General features: G+C 43.7%; 2 protein-coding genes across 3 annotated transcripts; both read right to left on the bottom strand.

The window, feature by feature from the left end:
* Window positions 1–777: 777 nt before the first annotated feature.
* Window positions 778–4,491, bottom strand: LOC311116014 (ras-related protein Rab-25-like). 2 transcript variants are annotated; one of them, XR_014611343.1, is made up of 6 exons: window positions 4,140–4,468; window positions 3,142–3,337; window positions 2,724–2,917; window positions 2,154–2,234; window positions 1,797–1,976; window positions 782–1,551 (listed from the first exon to the last, which is right to left on the bottom strand). XR_014611343.1 is itself a non-coding variant. In XM_084157368.1 (5 exons), exons 1-5 carry the CDS (start codon window positions 4,171–4,173, stop codon window positions 1,849–1,851), a joined length of 633 nt encoding a protein of 210 aa, XP_084013494.1. In that variant the 5' UTR covers window positions 4,174–4,491; the 3' UTR covers window positions 778–1,848. The 2 variants fall into 2 exon arrangements, 1 of the variants encoding a protein (XP_084013494.1); XM_084157368.1 differs by having other exon boundaries at window positions 778–1,976; window positions 4,140–4,491.
* Window positions 4,492–5,231: 740 nt separating this feature from the next.
* On the bottom strand, window positions 5,232–16,240 carry LOC311111736 (ubiquilin-4-like). Its single transcript, XM_084154548.1, has 11 exons — window positions 16,085–16,240; window positions 14,702–14,853; window positions 13,928–14,088; window positions 13,525–13,787; window positions 13,020–13,178; window positions 12,510–12,726; window positions 10,607–10,746; window positions 9,148–9,231; window positions 8,865–8,980; window positions 6,963–7,176; window positions 5,232–6,817 (listed from the first exon to the last, which is right to left on the bottom strand). The coding sequence occupies exons 1-11, from the start codon at window positions 16,226–16,228 to the stop codon at window positions 6,665–6,667; spliced, it is 1,803 nt and encodes a 600-aa protein (XP_084010674.1). The 5' UTR covers window positions 16,229–16,240; the 3' UTR covers window positions 5,232–6,664.
* Between the last annotated feature and the right edge of the window lie 7,997 nt (window positions 16,241–24,237).

Raw genomic sequence — 24,237 nt, 5'->3', positions numbered from 1 at the left:
GGAGATTGGCAGAGCTACAAAAAAAAGCCTAATTTAAACCATGGTCCACAGATGAGCTACAGACCATATATTGATAGAGGACTCATCTTTGTATCTGTGCCATTATAGCGTCTGTGACAGCATGGGCAGCGCCATTGAGGCCATCTCCATTTTTAAGTAGTCAATTTCCTTTTCACGATTGGCTGATCCCTCCTGATGACCCGGTTGGACATGACTCCAACAAGGTCACCAGGAGGAATCAGCCAATGAAGTTGGAAGTTCCATCCAGTTGACTACATTAAAATGGTGGAAGCCCTCAATGGTGCAGCCATTGCTAATACGCCTTTTGGCCACTAGAGGACTCTATCATTCTCTATGGCTACAGACACTTTTATACACACGTTCACATGCCCACACTCAAAATGCTTGATTCAAAACCAGGTTTGTTTAGGCTTTTTTCTATGGGTGTGAGAAGGAATCCCTCACTCCATTGGAATGGTGATGAGGTTGTCGTGGTAATGTCAGCTGTAGACGTGCCCCAGGAGCAGGCAGGCAGCCACCTCAGGGGTTCTCATCTGTCATGTGACAGCACTGACCTGTCAAGCATCTCTACAGAAGAGCATTGGCTGCACTGCTGTCCACTCTTACTGTGTGTGTGTGTGTGTGTGTGTGTGTGTGTGTGTGTGTGTGTGTATATGTGTGTTCGTGTGTGTGTGTGTGTGTGTGTGTGTGTTGAGAGAATGATATAGGCCATGACCAACACAAACACTCACATAAACACCACACCCAGACTGACTCAATTGAATTGTAGATGATGCCATCCATTTAGGGCCGTTTTATTATAAGATTGAAAATCCTGTGTGTGTGTTTCATAAACTACTGTATAAATATGTGTGACGTAAAGTTAGATATCAATAGCAGATCTGATATGGAGACATCACTTTAAACTCTGTATTTGGAGGCACCATAGATCTATTTAAAACAGCACTGCCCTCTGCAGGAGAATAGCAAAGTAATAGTGAATGAACTCCGCAATCTTTAAGCAATTTTCTATCAAAAAGATTCATGATATAAGTTTGTCATAAAATACATGTCTATAAAAGGTTAGATACAGTGCATAGTTGTTGCAATATCAGACGTCAATATTTCAAATTCATGAATCAAGTTGCTTTTCTACTTGGTCTCCAACCAGTCTCCGAGCCATACTCTCACACTCTTCATGAACTTAAGTTAAAACCTTTACAAGTGTTCCAATTTAGTCAACACAAAACCTCATACCATTTTTTCATCTTGGTTACAAACAATACATGAACATGATGAATATCCAAAAAGAACGCAGTTCCTCCTTTCAAATAGACCTCAACAAGACTTATTTGGCAGATAATAATTTGCTCAAGTTTAACAAGCATTAAAAAAAAAACATTCCACACAAATATTTTCAGTGGTCTGCAACCTTTAGCCGAACAGGAAGAATATAGGTGACACCAATAGTGTACTTATTGACAAAGTGTAGATGTGGCCTGTGTCTTGTGGACTGCCTGGTCTTTGGTTTGGACAGCCCTCCTGTCATAGCTGTGGGAAGATGTTCGGTGGTTGGGGTGCTGCGATTTTTTTGCAGATTGGGGGACGGGGGGGCATAATTTATATTGGTCCGCTAATACAGGACTAGCAAAGGCCCAGTGCACTACAAAACAATTTTTAGGGGGTGCTGCAGCACCCTCAGCACCCCTACTTCCTGTGGCTATGCCTCCTGTAGTCATCAACATAGATTCCCTTAATTCTGAATGAGGGCCGAGTAGGAAGATTCTCTTTAATACCTGAAAGAACCATCAGAACCAGTCAGAGCTGGTCAGAATCAGTCAGAACCGGTCAGAGGTTCTTGCAGCAGGTCCTGCGTTCCTCCTGGACTTCGCTAGCCGTTCCAGTAGTATTGGACAGGGTCACGGCACTGATGGACCCGTGGGTCACCTCTCGACTGGCCACCTTCTTGTGGATCGCTGGGGGTAACAGAAATGATCACGTCAAACAGTGGTCATTGTCATGCATACACAGATCACAGAAAAGGTGCATAGCAGAAATGTGCACACAGCACAATAGTAGAGATCCACATGACATGGTGTTGTCTAACGTTTTGTAAATAAATGTATGAAGTACAAGCGCAACATAATAAGAACCTGTGAGAACTTCCTGGAAAGCAGCTTCAACGTTGGTAGAATCCAGAGCTGACGTCTCCATAAACAAGAGCCCCTTCTTTTCTGCATGAGAAGGAATACCTTGTTGAGTTTATTCTCAGTACATCATACTCAATCAAGCCGTGAAAAACCAACCGTAGAATTACTTTTCATTGGTGCAAAGCTGGTCATTTGTTTCACATTACCGTCAGAAATTGACATGCTATAATATGGAAAAACAATATGAAAAATATTGCAATATTTTGTCACTTTCTGTCATTGACTGCATATTGCATACTTGTCTAACTGGTAACTAAGTAACTGGTAACTGATAAATACCTGGTAACTGGTAAGTAACTAGTAAGTTAACTGCTAACTAACTGGTAACTGGTAACTAACTATCTGCTAACTGGTAAGTAACAGATAATTGGTCAGTAACTAGTAGGTAACTAGTAACTAATCTCTCGTGGACAGATTCTGCGCTTAGCCAAATTACCCAAGATTTTTGTTCTGGGTTAACCAAGATTAACTTCAATTAACTAGTAAGTAACTGGTAATTAAGTAAATGATCACCTGCGAAGTCCTTGGCCTCCTCGGTGGGCACGGTCCTCAGGGTCTCCAGGTCACTCTTGTTGCCCACCAGCATGACCAGGATGTGAGGGTCAGCGTGATCGTACAGCTCCTTCAGCCAACGCTCCACACTCTCATAGGTCAGGTGCTTGGTGATGTCATACACCAGCAGAGCCCCCACTGCCCCTCTGTAGTACCTGGAAACAGAGAGAGAGACAGAGAGAGAGAGAGAGAGAGAGAGAGCGCATCAGATGAGTGGAGTCAGAGAAATATGGGTGTGTTTGCATACATGTGTTTGTGTTTGCAAATATCTGTGTGTACATATTCACACTGAGGTGATTGGCTCTGTAGATCTCTGTATTCCTGTGTGTGTATTGTGTACAAGGAGTGTGTGTGCATGCATTCCGGTGTGTGTACCCACGCTGAAGTGATGGCTCTGTATCTCTCCAGCCCTGCCGTGTCCCAGATCTGAGCCTTGATGGTGAAGGTATCCAGCTGAACAGTGCGGGTGCTGAATTCCACTCCGATGGTGGTGCGGCTGTCATGGTTAAACTGATTCTTGGTGAAGCGTGACAGCAGGTTGCTCTTCCCAACACCAGACTCACCAATCAGAACCACTAAAGGATGACAGAGATTTTATCAAGTGTAATATATCAATACTGTATTTCTCAATGGTGAGAAGCACCATGACTTAGGTGCAATGTTAGATGTTTCAGATATAACCGCAGCACAAGAGGCTGCTGAGGGGAGGACGGCTCACAATAATGGCTGGAACGGAGCAAATGGAATGGCATCAAACACCTGGAAACCATGGGTTGGCTGATACCATTCCATCTATTCTGCTCCAGCCATTACCTTCCCAATTAAGTGCCACCAACCTGTCAACTGTACCATGTAGTGGTAGCATGATTCTCTGCTATATAAAATAGAATAAGGAACTGTTACTTCTCTCAACCCCACTTCACCCTGCTCTAGCATCATTCTGGCACATCACGTGTACCCACTACCCTACCCAACAACACCAGACTTGGTGTCAAAGAGGTGCATGCCTAGCCCGTAGCGGACACTTCTATGGAATCAATGGAATGAGAAAATACAGTAATTACTCTTGACACTGTTTGCCTTGTGCAACCTTAGTATCCACAAGTGCTATTACAACTACAAATAAGTTACAGTAGTCAATATAATCCTTTTAGGTCAAAGGACACATGGGTTCTTTGCCATGCCCAGGAAGCTACTTCCTGCTTTCCCTGCCATCTCTCTTCCCTAAAAATATTAAACACCACCAAAGATCAAACAGCTCTCTCACACTCTAACCTTTGCACCACTAGGCTAAGCCCAAAGGCTGTGTGCACAAACCAGAGAATGGGGGATTTGTTTCCTTATAGAATCAGATTATTTGACAAACAAAAGACTCACCTTTGAAGACAAAGTTGTAGCTTTCGTCACCCATACTGTGCCTGTGTCGAGCCCTGGCAGGTTCCTCCTCCACCTGTTTCAGTCAATATCCTAGGGCTGTTACTGCATTAGATCCCAGGACAGGGAGAAGGACAGAATGAGAGAAAAATAGAGAGAACAGCAGACAAGCTACTCTCTTCTCTCCCAAGGAGCCAGGGTAGAAAGACAGCGAGATGGTGTAACAGAGGTGAAAATGAAGGAGAGAAAATGTTAGGGCTAGGCTAACACTCCTCTTCCTTTATCTGTAGATTTGACAGAGAGCCGATCCCTGCTACTGCCGATCCCTCTGTGGCTCAGCTGACACATGGGAGAGGCAGAGGGGGAGGGAGGAAAGGTGAGATAAGAGCAGGTGTAACAGGTAGAACCACTAGCATGAACAGTCAGTCATCACAAGAATATAGACTCCACCGTCCCTCCCCCTCTTTTCATTTAGTCTGCCTATTTCGTCTGACAGGTGCATCTTCAGTGTATGGCGGTGAGGCAGTGCTACGGCGAATAGGATGAACTGACCCTTAGACAACACTGATCTAAGATCAGTTTTGGGTTCCCCCTCAGGTTAGCGTTTGTTGAGGATAAATTACATTATTACACTGAGGAGCCTCCAGGCTACCAGGTAAATGCATTATTAAACTATGAACGTGACAAAAAAAAAAAAACACTACTTCCGGAATAAGTAATCTAAAGGTGGCCATTCATTCCAATGGAAACACCTTAGAATAACAAAAAACGTTTTCCCTTTCCCAGCATGAGGTGATAAAAAAAATTAAGTAAATATTCTAGACATTTCATTTTTGCAACAATGCCATTAAGATACCAAACTTTTAGGTAATGCAGACAAAACATCGAGTGGACTGCTGAATGGAACTTGCAGAATAATTCAGGGTTGGGTTCAATTCAGACAGTAAGCCAAATTCCATTTCCACATATTCCTAATTGAAAAGCATTGGAATTTCAGTGTACTTCATGAATTAGCTGGAATTAAAATGGAATAGACCCAGACCCTGGTATAATTATATTTTTCCTACTACAAGTGAGGAGGATGGACACACTTAGAAAGAGGGTTCTTATTGACCAACTTTGTTTTATTTTGTAGTACAGTACTGTTAAAGGTTAGTTCCAACATGTTGAATTGGGTGATAGATTTAAGCTGAGGCCAACAGACAAAGCACAGCTATGGAAGCCATTGCCAAGGTAACCACAACTACAATGCTGAGATTCTCAGAAAAAGCAAAAAGCTAGAACTTCATTGCCACACCATACCAACATTGGCAAGTTTCTTTTCATTATATTTTATTCATACATTTTCCAGGAAGATTTATTTTCTTTTTTCAATGATGAGACAAAACAGATTATCTCTAGGTACTACTTACACGTCAAATTAAAATACATAATGAATCAGATTAAAATGAAAAGGAAATCTGTCCGTCTTGTCTTTGTGTCTTCTTCCACAGAACAACACCTTTCTGTCTTTTTTATTAACGATTATCATGACATTTCTCAATCTTACCAAAGGTCTCAATCTTGTGACACGCCTGTGTGTGAAGTCAATCTAGACCATCAACGGCAGACTCATTTGATTTGACTAGCCTGGGTTTGATCAAATCGATCCATTTGATAAGAGTGGTTGGTGTTAAATGGTTTGTTGAAGACAAAAAGGCACAGCAATCCTGCCTTCAGGGAACAACTCACGGCTGAGTGGAGATAGAGATATCCTATCTGGAATGATTTTTTATTTTATTTTAGGGAAGTGTGGGGGATCTTTTCTTTTAGCAATAAATAGAAAGGGTTTCGGGCAGGCTCGACTGATATCCGTGAGATTGACAAAGCTCTGTTTTGTGGTTTTCTCCTTCTCTGCTCTTCATATACCTTACCCTGCAGATCAGATGCTCAGTCAAAAGGGTGGAAGGTTACAAACACATTGCAGCTAGAAATGCAACATATAGACAGGAACCAAATCCCTGGAATGTGCTAAGAAGCGTCATAAAAAGCTCTATGCAAGGCATTTCTATCTGCCGCACTACAAACACTCCACCCCATTGAATAAACCCTTCAGCTTTATTAAAGCGGAAGAGGGATTAGTGAATCTGGTAGGGTAAAGCATTTCTGTTTAGGAGAGGGTTTAGAGGGAGGCACATCTGTGCCTTCTCGCTCACCCTCCTCCCTTCACCGGGCACCCCTCTGTTGAGGAAATGGTCTGGTCTGGTCAGTCTGGTTTTGCTGAGCAAAGCTCTATGGATGTGGCTAAAACCGGGGGATAGGGGAGCCATGGTTAGGGAATGATCTGACAGGAGGCTGCAGTGGACGTTTAGAATGGTACATATCCTGACCGGGTCTCGTCTGTGTTGGTTTGGGATGGTTTATTTCATTTCTCTTGGTTCTCTGCAGACAATGTATTTGCATGTGCGTTTTCCCCTTGCTGCGGAGGTGGATAGTGGGTATGTATGCATGTGTCTGTATCGATGTATGCATCGTGAGTGAGTGTGTCTTTATGAGGGCTGTGAGCCCAGCAGTCTCTCGATGGCAGCGTTGACATCTCCTCCGGTAGCGATGAGAGCCTGCAGGTTGGCCTCTCGGTTGATGAAGCCCATAGCGCTCAGCTGCTCCAGCTGCTGCTGGAACTGCACCTCCGGGCTCTGGCTCTGTAGGGGGACCAGTCACAATCAGTCAGTCAGTCACTCAATCAATCAGTCAACCAACCATCAATCAATCAATCAATCGACCAGTACAATCAAACAGTAAAACAGAACTAGGGAAGACAGGTATGTGTATGTGTGTGGTATGTACCGAGGAATTCCCTCCTGCAAACATTTGGAGCATCTGCTGCATCATCAGTTGCTGGGCGGGGTTTTCCCCGGCACTCGGCGAAGAGGCGGGGTTCTCTGGAGGCACACCCCCTCCCGTGGACAGGGGAGTTGTGGGTATTCCACCTGGTAATCCGCCTACTAGTCCCCCTGGTAGACCTCCAGGGAGACCACCTGGCAGCCCACCTGGTGCCAAACTGAGAGAGACAAAGGAGTTAGGGGGAGATTGCGTAACAGGGTATCTACAACTCAAACAACTAATTTCAACACTTTTTTTCTAGGTCTTGTGGTTGGGGTGTGTGTGTCATTGTTTTCCATTAGCGCCGGCTGTCGGCCAATCAGCCGGTTACAGACTCATTTTCAGCTGGCTACATTTTCCACTTCATATGAAGTTGGCTACTTTTCATTTAAAAGTTTCAATTCGCTAGTTCGTCGAGCCATCTCCCGCTAGAATGAACAATATGCATCTTCTAGCAATCTATTGATAGGATAGGTGCCTGTCAGTCACTAAGCGACTGATGACAGGGGAACACAGCATAGAGGAAGAGGCTAAGCGAGAGGTTTCACTCCAGCCAAAATAAGCCCAATGCGTTTCTATGGGTTTATTTTGGACCTAAGCTTGTCGCCTGCCTTCCTGCTTTTGGGATGACTCCAATTGTTAGGGCGGAGACATGAGCATCTCGTCATTATATACAGATCTCTGGTTGCAGTCAAATGTATGTACACGGAGGGAGAGTGCATGGCGCTCGTGAATTTGCAAGTCCCATGTATGTAAGTGGTAACGATGAGTCAAAATCCACGACTTAGCCTAATTATTGATTTCTGACATATTCATTTATTTGATTTCACGTGTTTCACGTAGCCAGCCGAGTGGAGTCGTGGTGCATAGTAGCGTTGATTGACAACTGAACAGCAAGTGTTGACTAGTTTATAAAAGGTGTCGAACTGGCTGAATAAAGTCGATCTCCTATATCCCTTTGCCAGTCATAAACCATGCAACGTGGTTATATGTCCATTGTGTCGCATCGGGACAAGTACACCAAAGGATTTCCTAGGTTTCGGCCCCTAACGGAATCCAGGTATTAAAACGGAATTCAACAAAATAAAAAAATGTGTTGACCTTTAGTAGGGAATCAAACAAATATATTGAAAATTAATTCATTTGGGCAAGTTTATCATAAGACACGAACATAATGGATCAGTGATTCGTATTTCCTGCAACTTTCCTGAAGAGGCAACGAGAACCCCCCGTCTGTGTATGTGCATGGTTGTGGATTTACAACATCCAATTTTGCGTGTTTTTCTATTTAAAAAGTGTGATTTTGAGAGCGAAAACCTGGAAACACTAAACGTTTAATAATTTTTAAAGACAATGTGGGCTATTTACTTCAGTTCTGTTTTAATAAAATACATAATTTGAAGAACAAACATCATTGTGGCAATTCATATCTTGCAGTAAAACTGTAAATAAGACTTTAATCTCAAGAGAAGACAGGTTAAATGTTAAAAAAGGTTTAATGCTCTCTTACTTAGAAAATAGTCCTGATCATATATATCTAAACCTAGACAACAACACATTGAATTCATACATTTTCATCATTTAAATTGTAAAGTCATGTCTTTCTACACAATACCACAACTTATTTTTCCAATCTGGGAGGTAAACTCAATAAAGTATTCAATAATTTAGCTGTGTATTTCAGATGGAATCAAGACATTAGAATGTACCAGAGACCACCAAAATAGAGCTACTTGGGCAAAAAAGGAGCTGGGGGTGACTGGCTGGCCAGGGGCGACTGGCTGGGTACTTTTTCTATTTGGCTGGCTACTCTATGTACTTGTGGAAAACACTGGTGTGTGTGTGTGTGCACGAGTCAGTGTGTACCTGGGCATCAGTCCCGGTGCCTCTGTCTGCAGTGTCTGTAGGCCCTGTTGTATCTGGAGGAGAGCCTGCATGGCCCGGGGGTTGGTCATCACAGAAAGAGCCTCTGGGTTCTGCATCTAAACAACATCAGTCACATTCAAACTAACAATTAATCAATTAACATTCTGAAACAATCCCCAAATCATCTGTTTAGGGTCCATCCAGTCTCAATCAATCCAATCAGGTCCTTGGGACAGGTTCAACTCTCTCTCAGTTTGAGATAAATGCGGCTGTGTGTGTGTACCTGCTGCAGGAAGACGGGCAGCTGGCTCCTGAACTGTTCCTGTAGCTGGGGGTTTCCAGCAAACAGGGGGTTATTCATCAACACCTGGAGGAGAAACAGAAGGTGACAAAGACAGAAAGCGAGAGAGACAGAGAGAGCGTGGGGGGGGCGAGAGAAAGAAAGAGAAATGGAGAAAGACAGGAGAGAGAAAGAGAAATGGAGAAAGACAGACAAGGTCAGGGTCCTGTCGTTCACCAGCTGCAGCCTGCTGCTTTCCCAGTGTTCACCCTCTTCCTCACATCTGTCTATCTACATGGAGATACCTAGAGGTAAAGCACTGCCAGCTGGATCTGTTCTAGATACCTAGAGGTAAAGCACTGCCAGCTGGATCTGTTCTAGATACCTAGAGGTAAAGCACTGCCAGCTGGATCTGTTCCGTCCAGCTGCCAAGGAGTCCAACTTGGCTCTGAGCAGGACTGCTGATTTAGGATCATCCCAGCCCCTGTCCGTGTTATCTTACTCATTATGGTCTTGAACAGGGATGGGCAATTTTGATGTGGGTGGGGGCCACAAAATCTGAACTCATCATGAGGGGCCACAGTGGCTCGCGGGTCTGCGTACCCACACATGAAGCCATAACCTTTTGAGGGCCATAAGTTACATTTTGTTGCCCCCTCCCCCCTCTTGACAGCGGAGATAAAACATTTCCTGCAATTCTACACATTTTGCCGTGGGGCGGAGAGAAGATTTAGCAATTTTATTACACATTTCCTGTAATTCCACTCATTTTGCCATGGGGCAGAGAAAAATTTGCCGTTTTACAGCTAATTTCCTGCAATTCTACTAATGTTGCCATAGGGTGGAGAGAAATTATATCAGTGTGAGACTGACTAACAAAATCAATGGGGGCCCCCTGGCCGGTAATTTGACCATGACTACAAGTTTAGATAGCTGGCTAGACTCATTTATCAATCTAAAAAATGTTAGCTGACATGGGCTAATTGAGTGACTGTCAGTGTCTGACATCACAAGAGGAAAAACTGCTGATGCACAACCAAATTTCAATAATATTGCACTTTGTGTATTCTACCATTCTAACGCTCAACAGTAAGTTGAGACCCTGACTGAGTTCGGTGGGGGATTGATCCGCGGGCCTACAAAAGGTGGGGAGCCCACGGGACGCCCGTTGCTCATCACTGATCATAGATCATCAATCCTACGCTTTGTGAATACAGCCCAGATCTGCTTTATTGTCCTCATTACAATTAATTACAAAACAACCCATTCCCACTGATTCCTATAGATACCCCTCCCATGGGTTCAGATTGGCCTCGTCCCAAATGGCACCCTATTCCCTTTATAATGCATAATACTGGTCAAAAGTAGTGCACCTTAAAGGGAATAGGGTGCCATTTGAGACGCATCAATGACTTTATGATCCATGATAATCCCCAGGGCCCACTACTCTGCTGCTACAGACCTGGGAGGCCATGTCTGGGTTCTGGGCCAGAGACTGCATGATACTGCGCATGTAGGGAGCAGACAGCATGTTCTGCATCAGCTGGGGGTTCTCCGAGATCTGCTGCATCAGACTCTGCATGCCTGGACTGCTGAACATGCCTGGGACACACACAGAGGGAGGGAGGTTGATGGTGTGTGGGTGTAGGTGTGTGCTTTTACAATCCCCAGCTTGATATATGTATGGGTGTCATTGATTTATATGTACAGTGGGGAGAACAAGTATTTGTTGCCGATTTTGCAGGTTTTCCTACTTACAAAGCATGTAGAGTTCTGTAATTTTTATCATAGGTACACTTCAACTGTAAGAGACGGAATCTAAAACAAAAATCCAGAAAATCACATTGTACGATTTTTAAGTAATTCATTTGCATTTTATTGCATGACATAAGTATTTGATACATCAGAAAAGCAGAACTTAATATTTGGTACAGAAACCTTTGTTTGCAATTACAGAGATCATACGTTTCCTGTAGGTCTTGACCAGGTTTGCACACACTGCAGCAGGGATTTTGGCCCACTCCTCCATACAGACCTTCTCCAGATCCTTCAGGTTTCGTGGCTGTCGCTGGGCAATATGGACTTTCAGCTCCCTCCAAAGATTTTCTATTGGGTTCAGTTCTGGAGACTGGTTAGGCCACTCCAGGACCTTGAGATGCTTCTTACGGAGCCACTCCTTAGTTGCCCTGGCTGTGTGTTTCGGGTCGTTGTCATGCTGGAAGACCCAGCCACGACCCATCTTCAATGCTCTTACTGAGGGAAGGAGGTTGTTGGCCAAGATCTCGCGATACATGGCCCCATCCATCCTCCCCTCAATACGGTGCAGTCGTCCTGTCCCCTTTGCAGAAAAGCATCCCCAAAGAATTATGTTTCCACCTCCATGCTTCACGGTTGGGATGGTGTTCTTGGGGTTGTACTCATCCTTCTTCTTCCTCCAAACACGGCGAGTGGAGTTTAGACCAAAAAGCTCTATTTTTGTCTCATCAGACCACATGACCTTCTCCCATTCCTCCTCTGGATCATCCAGATGGTCATTGGCAAACTTCAGACGGGCCTGGACATGCACTGGCTTGAGCAGGGGGACCTTGCGTGTGCTGCAGGATTTTAATCCATGACGGCGTAGTGTGTTACTAATGGTTTTCTTTGAGACTGTGGTCCCAGCTCTCTTCAGGTCATTGACCAGGTTCTTCCGTGTAGTTCTGGGCTGATCCCTCACCTTCCTCATGATCATTGATGCCCCACGAGGTGAGTTCTTGCATGGAGCCCCAGACCGAGGTTGATTGACCGTCATCTTGAACTTCTTCCATTTTCTAATAATTGCGCCAACAGTTGTTGCCTTCTCACCAAGCTACTTGCCTATTTTCCTGTAGCCCATCCCAGCCTTGTGCAGGTCTACAATTGTATCCCTGATGTCCTTACACAGCTCTCTGGTCTTGGCCATTGTGGAGAGGTTGGAGTCTGTTTGATTGAGTGTGTGGACAGGTGTCTTTTATACAGGTAACGAGTTCAAACAGGTGCAGTTAATACAGTTAATGAGTGGAGAACAGGAGGGCTAACAGGTCTGTGAGAGCCGGAATTCTTACTCGTTGGTAGGTGATCAAATACTTATGTCATGCAATAAAATGAAAATTAATTACTTAAAAATCATACAGTGATTTTCTGGATTTTTTTAATGTTTTAATTACAGAACTCTACATGCTTTGTAAGTAGGAAAACCTGCAAAATCAGCAGTGTATCAAATACTTGTTCTCCCCAATGTATGTATTTAGGAATTCACATCCATGTGATATTACAGTATATGAAACTGCAGTAATCTCTTGAATGCTATTCTCTTAAACAGGAAGTCTGTCTATGTATTCCCGTACCGTTGCCCAGACTGGCAGAGTTGACACCAAGAGGGTTGGACACACTGGGGGTGGTGCTGCCGGTGGTAGAGGTGCCTGTGGTGCCCGTGCCCCCTCCACCCTCAGAGGGGTTGGTGGAGCCCCAGGGGTTGGGCAGGGGCTCCCGGTTCTCTGTCCTCGAGGGCTGCACCCCCCCGTCAGAGTTGCCCCCCAGGGCTGAGAAAGGGTTGTTTCCAAACTGTGAGAGAGGAGAGAGATAAGTCATTATCAACATGTTGAATACCAGTTTCTGTTAAGCACTCTCCATGGGATAGATTAGAGTTCATTTCTGAGGCTAAAAAAGCTCAATAATGAGTGAATCCTTATTTCCACTGAAGCCACATTTTTACTTTGTCAGCATTGATGTCAATTGATGAACATTTCACTTATGTGGAAGTTAGGATTCCCCCTCATACTCCCCATCTAACAAAATAAACAATGGGGACAAGCAAGACCAAGAGGAATAAGTTCAGTTGGTGCCATAGTGGGTACCTGGTCTCGCGCGGCACTGAACATGGGTTCCTGGATGTCTGTGTACATCCTGCGCAGGGCATTGTAGCCTCCGGGGATGCTCTCCAGGTTACTAAGTGCCCGGTCCTGGTTACGCATCATTTCCTGCATCATGGCAGGGTTCCTGGCCAGCTCCATGGTCTGAGGAGAAGGGAACAGGAAGGGGTGTTAAGGATTTGTGATGGTATGAAACAGGACAATATTGATAGGAGTGTATCAGCTAGACTGGGTTCTGGGGTACAGGGACTCAAGAGGGGTAGGGTGTTTAATCTGTGTTCGAGAAACCACCCCTAAGACCTCTTTATATAATATAACTTAGAATGCAGCTAAACATAAAGATCAGCCACTCAAAGCAGTCGACTTCCCACAGTTCAAAAATAATGATAGCAAAAACAGCACCTGCTACATACTAAGCCCAACTTCTGTGTACACCCCAGCCAATCCCAAGCTGTCTGTGACACAGTACACTCTGGCCAAACCCCCTTACCTGTCTCATAAGCTCGGGGTTGTTGAGCATGTGGGAGATCTCGGGGTTGCGCTCCATCAGCTGCTGCATCTGGGGGTTGGCCACGATCATCTGCCTCATCAGGTCTGGGTTGGACATCATGTTCTGCACCAGGGGGTTTTCCATGATCTGGGACAGCATCTCCGGGTTGGACATCAGCTGGCTCTGCATCTGCTGCTGCAGCTCCATGAAGTTAGCTGAGCCCATGCCCATGCTGCCCAGGCTGGACAGGCCACCGAACCCGGCTAGGAGGGAGGGAGAGGGGTATGGTCAGGAGGCGGTGATGGTAATGATGATGGTTGTCTTTTTCTGTATAAATTGTTGGGTGTGTGTGAGGGAGTGGATAGATAAATGTGTGTGGGTGTATTTAGCCTAGCAAACTCACTCAGTATGTTGGGGGTCTGTGGGGGTGCCGAGGCAGGGCCTCCAGTGGACCCTACGGTGGAGGGGTGGGCTGCAGAACTGGGGCCAGAGGAGCTGCCACTACTGCTGCCCTCCTGGGTGGTGCCGGAGGAAGAGGTGGAGGAACTAGCGCCATCTCCTGCCCTGGAGGGACAATGCATGGATCAGTTATGTTTACATATTCACATCAACTTGGTATCTGCCTACAAATCTTCCATTGAGATACATGCATGCAAGTTGTTGTGCACACGCATCGGCTCACACACAGATGGATTCTGACCATATATTGTATTACATTTACATTTTTACATTTTAGTCATTTAGCAGACGCTCTTATCCAGAGCGACTTACAGTTAGTGAGTGCATACATTTTTCATACTGGCCCCCCGTGGGAGCTTCACTGTGCTTCTAACCGTATAGCTTCCTTCGCTGTCCCTGTTTGTACCACGGCTCCAACAAGTGTTACTCTTGTTTGGAAACACACATGACCGCCCGCTTGAATACGTACTAACCAGTTGCGCCACCGAAAGCTATTCAGCGACGCAAGTGGAGACACTTCAAGCTGTGGAGTAAGCAAGCATATATGGCCCGAGTCAATCTTAACTCCACTACATTTAGCTTATTCACCTCTTCAAAATGTTATCAAGAAATTCCTATTTCAATTCCCATTCCTGCCAAACAAATGTCCAAAGAAGACTGACATATCCTCCTGAAACACACAATGTCCATTCCGCTTTGAGAATTTGCATCATCTTACTTGTGTGCTGTCTTTATGACCAGATGGACTGTCAGGCCGTCCTTTATTCCGTGCTGGTTGAGAGAGTCCCCGTCCTTCAGTATCTTCCCTGCAAAGATCAGAACCAACTGATCCTGCTTGGCTTTGAACCTCCGTGAGATCTCCTCTTTAAACTGGAGAAAGAGAGAGAGAGAGGTCATTGTTTATTTCACTTTGCCAATGTAAACATGTTTCCCATGCCAATAAAACCCCTTAAATTGAAATTGAGAGGGGGGGGAAGCAGAAAGAGAGAAAGACATGGATGGACAGCAAGAGAAAGAGGGGGGAGGAAAGAAAGGGAGAAATCGAGGAAATAAGAAAAAGACGTAGTCAAACAATTAGCTGATTTTAATTATAAAGCCTTGTTTCTGGGTAAATCCTCATTGCTTAACCTATTATAGGAATCCTACTACCTGATTACGAATACCAACTCACTCTTGGTGTTGTGCTTTGCACAATGGGAGAAGCTTTACTCAAAAGAACTGATTCCAACTGTGAAACAGCTAGGCTACACATTTCTCTGAATACAAGACAACACTGTGTGATTCAACACCTGGCCCCAGTCTACAACTAACAACAAGAATACTACACATATGAGATCCACATTAAACAGGAGTAAAATAAGCTGTAGGCTATTTAGCTGTTCAGGGTATCAATCAGGACTGGAGTGACAGGAAGAAAAGTGGCATTAGCTGACAGATTCATACCAAAACAAATTAAAGTGAAACATGGGACCAGTGTAGCTATCATTCATTGGGAGAAGAGATTCACAGTCCAGTACCTGACATTCAGAACAATGAGATGCTGTTACATTCTGATGAAGAATACTGTTTCTAGACTAATTACCTACGTAGCGCAAAGAAGGTTCTGGAGAAACAGCTAAGAAACTAGCATACTAGCTAACACGTAGCTAACAAAATTAGTCCAATGTTAGCTAGTTAACAATTTACCTAACTAATGTTAGCTACTTACATAGAAGCTGATTAATTTTTTTGCCATGACTAACATACAGAAGTCACGCGACACAATTTACTGACTGTGTAATTATGGAATACCTTACTAGCAAGCCGGTTAGCTAGCTAACGAGGGTACATAAACAGTTAAACAGTTATACGGAGGAATAGTTGTGAGCCGTATTATCTAGCTAGCAATATAACAACGTTTGTGAATAGCTTGTCAAGTCAATAGCTAGCTTTAAATATCGCTACACTGGCCGATTCTTAAATGTTAGTTCGCTAGCTAGCAACATGCTTACAGACACAGGCTAATCAAGCAAGGCAAGTGGGCAGGTCATGATGATGATGTAGCATAGCAGCAAGTTGCCGCTCACTGGCCAGCTAGTACGGATTGACAAAATGAACGAACCTGAGTGACAGAGGCATCTTCCGAGATGGCGATTTCCTCCTTATCTTTTGGGGTTTTGACTGTGACCTTGATAATAGTTCCCTCCAAAGCAACAGTTGTATTATTGTTGTTATTAACAGGATCTGCGCCGCCGTTGTCCGCCATCTTTACTCCTCTGATGGAATCGTTCAGATTTGGCGTCCACTTCCGGGTCAATATAGGTCATTACTTCCTTTCCAGAAAAATTGACTTATATCAATTATCTATGCAGGGGTTCCCAAACTGTATCACTCAGGCCCCTCTTCCAGCACTTGGGACCAGCCCGCTTCCCCCTACGCGCGCGCGCTACGTCTATTTCTATGGGCACAAGCACTGTTCATGACACAAACTGTTCACACCCGGAGAGAATATTTTGCAGGTTTAAAGCTTATTTCCTGCAATTCTACACATTTTTAAAGCTCATTTTCTAAAAAATGCTGCCATGTCTAATGTGTAGTCGTGATATTTGAGCGACTCGAACATTACAACCTATGGGCTAATAAACCTAGCTAAAAAACGTTAGCTGACGTGCTAGTTGATCTGGACATTTCTGACAAGTTATAAATAGCTCTCTGGTGCCACGTTCACGTGCTAGTCGGCACTAGGAAACTCTGAAATATCTGACTTGCTAACTGATTGTAGTTATACGAAAGCCGAGTTCAACGAATCAGAAAGTCCAACATTTCCGAGTTTTCTAGTTCTGACTAGCATCTGAACTCGGCATAAGGTGTGCAATAATAAAAAATTAAAAAATAAACTTTTGGGGAGTGGGGGGGGACCCCCAAAATATTCAAATGCACAAATGTAATGTATTTTACTCTTGGAAACTGGGAGATAAGTCATGCTCAAACAATGTACATTTGCAGGATGACAGGCCAGAGACAGAAGAGGAAGCGAGACACCCCACTTGCTGTTTTTTTCTGGTTCAATTAAAGGCAATGAACTAAGTAGATCAGACCCAGCTGCTATTACATTGGTGTCTCTGGGACACACCCTGTTAAGTAGACCGGAACTGACCATTTTTTCAATGGTAAACAAACAGCCTGAGTGAACTATCTTCACTGGACACTTTTAATAATGGAACACTGGTCCCTTTAATTATGTTTACTTACTGTTTACTTATTTCATATGTATATACTGTATTCTACTGTATTCTAGTCAATGCCACTCCGACATTGCTCATCCTAACATTTATATATTTCTTAATTCCATTCTTTTACGTTTAGATTTGTGTCTGTTGTTGTGAATTGTTAGATACTGCTGCACTGCTGGAGCTAGGAACACAAGTATTTCGCTACACCCTCAATAACATCTGCTAAATACGTGTATGTGACCAATAAAAATTGATTTTGATTTGATTTGATTTGGACAGGCTACCTAAAAGCAACAGATGACAAGGCACTAATGTAATAGCTCTCCCACTCCACAAGGGAGCGGTACCCAGTCTTGAAGACTGGCTACCTTACCTGTTGAATTGTCTGGGAAAGGTTTTTCTTTGTATTCCTAACTTAGAATATTATTTTTTGTTTTTGTTTTATATATCAATATAATCAATATATTTAAGTTGACCACTTTTGTTATTGTGTTAATCTCTTCCCACATCCGCTGTATCTCTGACACAAGCTCTACTGGTGGAGTGCAACAGTCTAGCAAACAAGACTATTGTGTCTGTAGCCTACCATGCAAACCAAACGTGATTTGGAATAGAAGTTTGACAAAGCTGTTGTAGGCTACTTTTTTTTAAGAAAAAGAAAAGCAGATAGCATATGTAACACTGATTTAGATCTTAATCTCCATATGCACAGTCTCGGTTTCACAGGTCCTGAAATTGTCAACCATCACTTTTATCTCTATAAGGTTATCACCACGCACCCACCGCCTTGCATAATGAAGCAAACAGAAAACCCCTTATCTGCATCTGTGGCGTCTGCATCCTCAGGCCATCTGTCACATGAATAAATGCTAACACTGATTGGAAGATTGTGTGAAATGAAATGGCAGTTCTAATTGCTATGATTTGATCCATTTATTCTGTTAAATGCCGCAGTGGTGGTGGCTTTTGATGAAGGGTATGACATTTCTGTCAGTCGAAGATGACCTATCCCTTACTCAGGCCTCACAGAACCGTTGGTAGCTGTCTTGAGAGTAGCAGTGTGTGTGTGTGTGTGTGTGTTGTTAGTGTGGTTAGTGTGAGTGTATTGAAGTGTGTATACACTGTTCAAATACTGTGACATGGAAAACTATGATCACATTGCTCAACTAACGGTGTATATTAAAAACAGTATTATGAGGACGCAGGTGAGCTACAGATTACAGATGTATTCTGTATATTAGAGAGAGGACAACCAGTTAGACAGAGGGGCCATCCCTCCCTATATGTGTGTCTAACTGTCTATCCATGCCGCCACAGCCCCAGATCCATTGAAAGGAAAAATGTTGGCTTCAGCATGTTGCATTGACTCCAGCAGTACTGCATACCTATGCACACCCACAATTCTAGAACATACCAAATACAAACAAACATAAAGAATATGGAGCCCCCCAGCCAAAGCCTACCCTAACCCCCTCCCAGCAGCCCACACTGAAAGGACTAAGGGGGTCACGTGATCCCGTGCCCCCTGCGATGGCTCGTTGAAGTACATCTGTTACATGGGGACCAATTTTTTGGAATTCAGCCCAGTGGAGTTCTCTTTCATTCTCCTATCTCTCCTCCTAAGCTCGCAACCTCTCCTTCTCTCTCTCTCTCTCTCTCTCTCTCTCTCTCTCTCTCTCTCTCTCTCTCTCTCTCTCTCTCTCTCTCTCTCTCTCTCTCTCTCTCTTTCCCTCTATCCCTCTCTCCCTTTCTCACCAGAAAGGTAGACAGTTAAGAGGGTGCTTTTACTGAAGGAACAAGGTAAGGGGCATCCTAAATATATCTATATAATGTTCCCTTGATAAAAATTTATAGTTTTGCCAGAGACAGTTACTCAACCTAATGGTGAACTGAAGTCTGAAAGGTGAAGACATTGGTGAACTAGTGATTGAATAAGCGTTGATCAAAAGAGCTGATGTTTAACGCTGCTAGTTGTAAACATCCATTCCATGACAATGTTAGTTTATGATATATGGAGCACATGTTCATATATGTTAACAGGTGTCATTTTAAGACATACAAAATGTAAATTGCTCAAATTAAGTAATAATCCCTTAGCACGTCTTTAGCCGCTAAGCTTTGATTCTAGTCGTCAAGCTTTGATTCTAGTCGTCAAGCTTTAATTCTAGTCGTCAAGCTTTCATTCTAGCCGTCAAGCTTTCATTCTAGTCGTCAAGCTTTCATTCTAGTCGTCAAGCTTTAATTCTAGTCGTCAAGCTTTAATTCTAGTCGTCAAGCTTTGATTCTAGTCGTCAAGCTTTCATTCTAGTCGTCAAGCTTTAATTCTAGTCGTCAAGCTTTAATTCTAGTCGTCAAGCTTTAATTCTAGTCGTCAAGCTTTGATTCTAGCCGTCAAGCTTTAATTCTAGTCGTCAAGCTTTAATTCTAGTCGTCAAGCTTTAATTCTAGTCGTCAAGCTTTGATTCTAGTCGTCAAGCTTTCATTCTAGTCGTCAAGCTTTCATTCTAGTCGTCAAGCTTTAATTCTAGTCGTCAAGCTTTGATTCTAGTCGTCAAGCTTTGATTCTAGTCGTCAAGCTTTGATTGTTTCTGACTTATTGTGTTTGCCATAGCATCATATAAAGTAGTGCTTATGAGCGAGCACAACTGATATTAAATATAAGCTCTGTAATATATGTGATTTGAGATCATTGATACTCAGCGATTTGTACATTGTCTATTCGATTTTGTTGTCCACTGTCACCATGTAACACTTATCCCCAGTGTCAAGACTAGTACTAAACGTATTAATGTTTCTATTGAAGTCTGCACCACAGCATGGAATAATGAGTGTGTGTTATAAAGATCAAATCAGACAGATACAGGTGTCTAACTTCCTCATCCCCCTCCCAGTATCAGTACAGGTGTGTCTAACTCCCTCACGCCCCTCCCCAGTATCAGGAGCTACGAGGTGACCATAGCAAACTAAGTGTCTGTCATTCAATACCTTCAATACGTAATATAATCCAGGTTTGTTTATCCCCCTCTCCCTCCTCTTCCCATGCGGTATCAGGTACCACGCAGCGGCCACAGCAGCATCTCTCAGGATGTATAGCTTCACGGGAGGGGGCCTGTTCTGTGCCATGGTGGGGAACATCCTGCTGTTGGTCTCCACGGCAACAGACTACTGGATGTAGTACCGCCTGTCAGGCAGCTTCGCCCACCGGGGGGGGGGGGGGGGGATAGCAATGGACAGTCTGCTAAATGACTGTAAATGTTAAAATGTTGACTTGAACATGAGGAGAAATGTTACAAAAGGGTGCCACCTAGTGTTTGGGCATGACACTACTATACCATTCATTTTCACTCTACAATGTAGAAAATAGTAAAAATAAAGAAAAACCCTTGAATGAGTAGGTGTGTCCACAAAAAGTCTGTTGTCATCTCACGTATATGCTTTTGAAAAGGGCACTAAGGAGATATCATAACCCTTGCATTGTCAGCCATTTTTAACAGGAGTTAACAGGATAATATGTTTCAAAATGGCTGACACTGCAAGGGTTATTATATCTCCTTAGTGCCCTTTTCAAAAGCATATACGCGAGATGACAACAGACTTTTTGTACATGCAAATGTTTGTAGTTTTGATTAGGAATATGGCAGCCATGCTGACTTGGCAATTTCTCATATTTTCCAATAAAGTTCCTATCTAAATGTTCTGTTGCCTCTAAGTTGATCCTTAATGCAAGGTCCACCTTTCAATTACTTATTTTGACCTCTTTCTGAGAAGAGGTTTTAGATATGGGTTGTGTTAGTGAGGATGGCCGTCTTATACGTGATGCACACAAAGTTTCACCACAAGATGGCGGCACTAAACCAGCTTTCATGAGCAGGGCTTCGCACATACCGCTAGATGAGTTGCTTCTGTTGCCTGGGTAATCCCATAGCCAAAGCAACCGGATGATGGTGAAAGAGGACCACACCTTGCAACAGGTAAAGATTTGTCATACATTGTGGATATTATTTTCCTTGTTCTATATGTACCACAATGAATCATGTTTTTACTCTCCCAGAGGCGCAGCGTTAAAGAGTGGGCCCAATGTGGCTAAAACATGAGACCTCCAGGACATGTCTAGATGCTTGTTATAGTGGAGATCAAGTTTGTAAATTGCTTGGCTGGGCTGATGAGACAGCGGATTGCGCAGTCAGATGGAACAGAGTAAATTGGCATTTTAACATTTACCCGGTGGTAATTCTGGAATAGACACCGGCTGGAATGCGGTTTTAACCAATCAGCATTCAGGATTAGACCCACGTCACCCAACCGTTGTATAATCTGTAATAATGAAACTATTGCACAACCAAGTAGAAACAATACATCAAGGTAAAATCCAAAAGGTTTCTCAGGGGGTTCACTAGGGCTACATGAACTGGCATGATGTCAACAGTCTGACAGGAGATAACAATCCCACACGCTAAGAGTGAAGCCAGTCACCTTTATTTCACAGCTTAGTTGTTTGTGATAAAGGGCTTCCCGCGAACCCCAGCCCTCGTCCTGTGGAAACTCCCATTGTCCTTTACGGTTGTTGATGTCTTCAAGAATATTTTAGGTTTAACAGAACTACTGAAGGAACACGGGGGGGGGGGCTATAATGTGAGGAAGAACAGAATGTGACGGATAATTCCTGGACCACCGGGGTGGGGTGGGGTGGTGACATGTTCTTTCCAATGCCAAGTCCATAATCACAGCTTCCTCCTCAACTGAGATATTCGGCAATTATCATCATCTGGAAGGGAAAGAAACAGTATGCGTTGAGGTAATGGGTGATTGGGCTATTCCTGAACCAGGAACAATGAGAGAAATGTAAATACGTAGTCACCAAACGCATGCCTCTGTCCAAATTTCCTTACTTGGTGCCTTTGGCATCCTTACTTGGCCCCCTTGGTCCACACAGTGTACTGTTCTGGACAGATGTATTCATTGCCAGTAACAGTGAATCTGGACCAGCAAAAATGTAATGGGTCCGCACTGAAAAATATTTAGCATTAAGCTTACTTTTATTTTATTATTTTTACTGCATCATGGATAGCATATCAGTCGTTTCAGTTTAACAGCCTTCTCAGTGTGAAGGTCTTCATAAAACCAATAACAGTGACAGCAAAACAGGTTTGTCTGCAAACAGAGGGTAAATTTGGGGATAATTCTCCACCATCACATGGTTCCCTCCTGAGTGGCGCAGTGGTCTAAGGCACTGCATCGCAGTGCTAACTGTGCCACTAGAGATCCTGGTTCGAATCCAGGCTCTGTCGCAGCCGGCCGCGACTGGGAGACTCATGGGCGGCGCACAATTGGCCCAGCGTCGTCCAGGGTAGGGGAGGGAATGGCCGGCAGGGATGTAGCTCAGTTGATCGAGCATGGCGTTTGCAACGCCAGGGTTGTGGGTTCGATTCCCATGGGGGGCCAGTATAAAAAAATTATATGTAATCACTAACTGTAAGTCGCTCTGGATAAGAGCGTCTGCTAAAATGTAAATGTAAAATGTTCTAGAGAGTCACAAGTGGATGCTATCTGTACTCTTTGACAGTATTACACATAGATTTGTTTGTGTGACAATGTTTGTCTGGGATTATGGTATGAAAACTGTTACTGATCAAATTCCTCTTCTTTTCGTTGGCTGAACCCATTGCAACACACACACACACACACACACACACACACACACACACACACACACACACACACACACACACACACACACACACACACACACACACACACACACACACACACACACACACACACACACACACACACACACACACACACACACACACACACACACACACACACACAATACACACGCAAGCTTGCACGAACAAACATATGCACACAAGCACGCACCCAACACACACACATCGGGAGATGACGTGGAAACCGATCATTAGGGGCAACAGTGAGCGCTGTTATCTTCAAATAGGTTTTGGTTTTGCTAGAGTGTTGTGGACAGGGATGGCAGATGGGCGTAAGAATCTGCCTCTGATTTCAAAGGTTGCAAGTTTGAATCCAGTGATAGAAAGTTAGTTTTGTTTTAAGCCTATCCCAAACCTTAACCCTTACCTTAACGATTCGGAGTTAATGCCTAACCTTAAGATTTCGGTGTTAATGCCTAAACTTAACCTTAAACACTTCGAAATTTGCGAAACATGGATGAATGTCTAATTCTGACGTGAGACTGTGAGAGCTAGTTGCACACAGACATGCACAAGCAGGTACACACACAGGCATGCACATTCACACATGCAAACATACACGCACGCACACACACAAGCACACACACACACAGAAACAACGTAACTAACTCTCACGCAAAGTATAAGAATTCTATAACCCTCTTTCCCCAGGTTTTTGTCCCTGGCCTGTGTCTGTCTGTCTGTCTGTCTGTCCGTCTGAGTTATGACTCTCAGTGGTGGTGGAGTGAGCTGACACAGCACTGTCCTATACAAACTGTCCTCATCCCACCCTCGTCCCTCACCCGTCCCATAGACCTCTCTGTGCCCCCACCCTCTACCCCCCTCGCCCCCCTCGCCAACAGCCAACAGCTCCCAAAACTAAACGCCTGCTGTCCTCTGACAATTTTCTCTCTCTGACTACACTTGTTTATGAATTATAGTTCCAGACACTACTAGTTACTTTTTCTTTTACATTTCTTTAAATGTGAAAACGTTTGCCAAGACAATGCTTCAACTCTTTCCCCCAAGGGAAATGAACAGTTGACATTAACAAACAATTTCATATCCTTATTTCTACATTTTGACTCGGCTGCTGGTTACATTTGTATTATGTTGGGTATTGTGTTCCATTATTAGACCATGAGTCACACATGGATGGTTGTTTTAAGAGACTTTATTGTGCCTCACAGGTGAAAACTATGGTGGTTTTTCATTTAGTACTCACAATACAAGAGACAGAAAGATCAGCTAATAATAATAAACATAACATATTATATAATTTACACATCTTGCCACATCATAAATAAAGTCTATGTATCACTGAATATGAAGTG

Source organism: Coregonus lavaretus, assembly GCF_964263955.1.
Source record: "Coregonus lavaretus genome assembly, chromosome: 3".
NCBI classification, from domain to species: domain Eukaryota; kingdom Metazoa; phylum Chordata; class Actinopteri; order Salmoniformes; family Salmonidae; genus Coregonus; species Coregonus lavaretus.
Note: the sequence above shows the minus strand (reverse complement) of the source record. Positions and strands in the feature narration are given on the sequence as shown.